General features: G+C 45.4%; 1 protein-coding gene across 1 annotated transcript in view; it reads right to left on the bottom strand.

The window, feature by feature from the left end:
- Positions 1–2,500, bottom strand: part of LOC113819746 (hemolymph clottable protein) — a gene marked incomplete at its 5' end in the record, with an annotated part of 7,829 nt that overhangs the window by 2,950 nt on the left and 2,379 nt on the right. Inside the window, 10 exon segments of the mRNA XM_070140000.1 lie at positions 1–99; positions 246–376; positions 517–663; positions 759–905; positions 1,027–1,205; positions 1,422–1,500; positions 1,653–1,774; positions 1,890–1,993; positions 2,110–2,207; positions 2,335–2,457. The exon segment at positions 1–99 is cut by the window's left edge and continues 85 nt beyond it. Coding sequence (XP_069996101.1) covers positions 1–99; positions 246–376; positions 517–663; positions 759–905; positions 1,027–1,205; positions 1,422–1,500; positions 1,653–1,774; positions 1,890–1,993; positions 2,110–2,207; positions 2,335–2,457 — 1,229 coding nt within the window.

Raw genomic sequence — 2,500 nt, 5'->3', positions numbered from 1 at the left:
AAGATCGGGTTGGCCCATGCTGGGATTTCCAGTTCCTTGATGATGGACACGGCATAGGGCTTCTCTGTCCTCACGGTCCACAGGCCGGTCTCAATGCACCTGGAGATGCAGAGAACACGTCAGTTGAGGTTTGAGGGAGCGTTTGCCAAGGCCTGTGCTTACTCCATTTTGCCAAGGATGCTAATGAGGACATCATCCATGAATAATCATATAGCATAGACAGAGTCTGCATTCAAGTGACTTACTTTGTAGCATCAACTTCAACTCTGGCGTCATAATGTGCGGTGGTGTGGTCGAATTCGATCTTCTGGGATAGGGAAGCCTTGATGATGTCATCAACATAGTATGTAAGGTTCTTCAGGCTGTCTGGGAAGTCCTGGAACCAGAAAGATGTTCTGTGAGTTGCAATAACATGGCCAATGCAGGAGGATGTTTAAGCACCAGAGATAGGAGCGACAAGTGGAAGAGACTGTATCTGATGACTTCCAAAGGGCTATGGAACAGGGGCTTCCTTACCGGTGTCCAGGTGGCAGTGATATGAGAGTGGTCGTACAGAGGAGAAGTGATGATATCAATGCCAGGAGCGTAGGTACTGTAGTCGCAGCCCTTCTCTATTGCTTCCTTTACTTTCTCCTTGGCGTCGTTGCTGACATCGAATGAAGCCTGAAAGGAGAAACCAGAAATGTAATGCCACAATGTCCAATCAAACAAAACGTTTATAATACTCATTTGGACGAGTTCTCTTCTCTCCGTCTTACCTCCAGGAGCAAGACCGGCGCTTCCTCACACGTCTCACCCTCGTACAATTCGGCCTTGATTGTGGAATGGTAGTTGGCCGTCAGCACATCCTCAGTGGTGAAGAACGGATTGAAATGCGGCTTCATGATCTGGGCGTTCAGGCAGATCTAGGAGAAGCAGGAGGGGGGTCACAAATCTGACTTTCTGTTGCATATCTCCATACAGAAATAAAACAAATTGACGGTAGAAAATATGCTCAGTGTCAAGAAGACTTTAAGTACCACGTACAGTGTATGGGTCCTCCAGGACGCCGACGGCTGGATGCTTCATGAGTGTCACTTGCACCTTGGAGGATCTCGCTGAAGCGGAGCTGGAGATGGCCCAAGTGAGGCTCGCCTCATAGTTCCTCGTTGGAGTTCCCTGAAGCTCTATTTCCACACTGATGGTTCTCACGTGCCCTCCAGAGGCTGTATAAGAGCAATTGGAACGTTTTATAGGCAATTCGAAGAACAGTCATAAAAATATTTTCTTATGGCTAAGGGAAATGTTCAATGATTTTGATAATGAAAGTCAGGAAAAAGAGACAAGGCTGTTAGTGCATACAAGTATTTCGTTAAGCAAAACCTCCCACAGCCCTTTATCTACCCTAAAGAAACATCCTCTAGCTAAGATCATGTTCTTACCAATCAATGCCTGTTGCAGTCTCATGATGCGCTCTCTTGTCTGGCTTTGCGTTCCGAAGCTGTCCACTTCCAGGGTGTCCTGCCAGGAATTGAAAATCGCAGTGTATAATGCCAAATTTAAGTTTATAACAGTAATAGCACCACTGATATTTTTTACTGTCCCTATCCTTTGTAAGATCAAAGACACTCAGCATGAGAGAATCTTAGCCTGGGCTTGTAAATTTGCCTTACCTGACTACTCCCGCCGGCCACCTGTGAGAACTGTCCGAAGTCTTCATCGAAGGAGCCCTGCGATACCTGGCCGTCGTCGTAGTCGCCACGGTCAACCAGAGACCCGCTGCCTCCGGTCGACACTGCGGAAGAGGAGAAAGGTGAAATTCAATGGTGGTAGTGAGAACGGAGAGGTTGCTGGATAAAAGAAAATGCCACATCACATGATGACCAAATGGCCCATAGCTATTTGCTTACCGTAGTTAAAGGTGAATGAGACGACCTTGGTGGTGGAAAGTGTAGGATCAAAGACAATGTTCTGTTCCCAGATGTGTGAAGTGGTGTGTGCGCTGAATAGCTGACTGAAATTGAATACTTAGTTTAACAACGATAAAAAAATAAGTGAATAAGATAAAAATGTGGATAAGGTATTTTTAATTGAACTTCAGCTTTTCTAGACGACTTTTCGAGAACATACGTGATTATTTCATAGATGCTTGGTGTATGATGGATGTCGCCTTCTGTTGCGACTTGAACCCAAAGGCCCACGTCGGAGGGGAATGCCTGATGTTTGTCCTGTTGATATCAGAGTAAAGGAAATATATGATTCCTACTCAACTAGGAACAATGAAATGTTTTCATAAAACCCTTCATTTGAACATGTAGGTACAGGCTAAATCCACTAGTTCATTGCTCTTCTTACATTGAACAGAGGAACCTCTCCATGTAGGATAGGCTTGTATTCATTCTCGATGACCGGAACGTCGCCGGGGTAATTGTTCTCCTGGACGGTGTAAGGAACGAATTCGAATTTGATCACGTCCATCTGGAAATTCATAAACCATGTGTTATTCACCCCTCAACTCAAT

Source organism: Penaeus vannamei, chromosome 26, assembly GCF_042767895.1.
Source record: "Penaeus vannamei isolate JL-2024 chromosome 26, ASM4276789v1, whole genome shotgun sequence".
Taxonomy (NCBI): Eukaryota; Metazoa; Arthropoda; class Malacostraca; order Decapoda; family Penaeidae; genus Penaeus; species Penaeus vannamei.
Note: the sequence above shows the minus strand (reverse complement) of the source record. Positions and strands in the feature narration are given on the sequence as shown.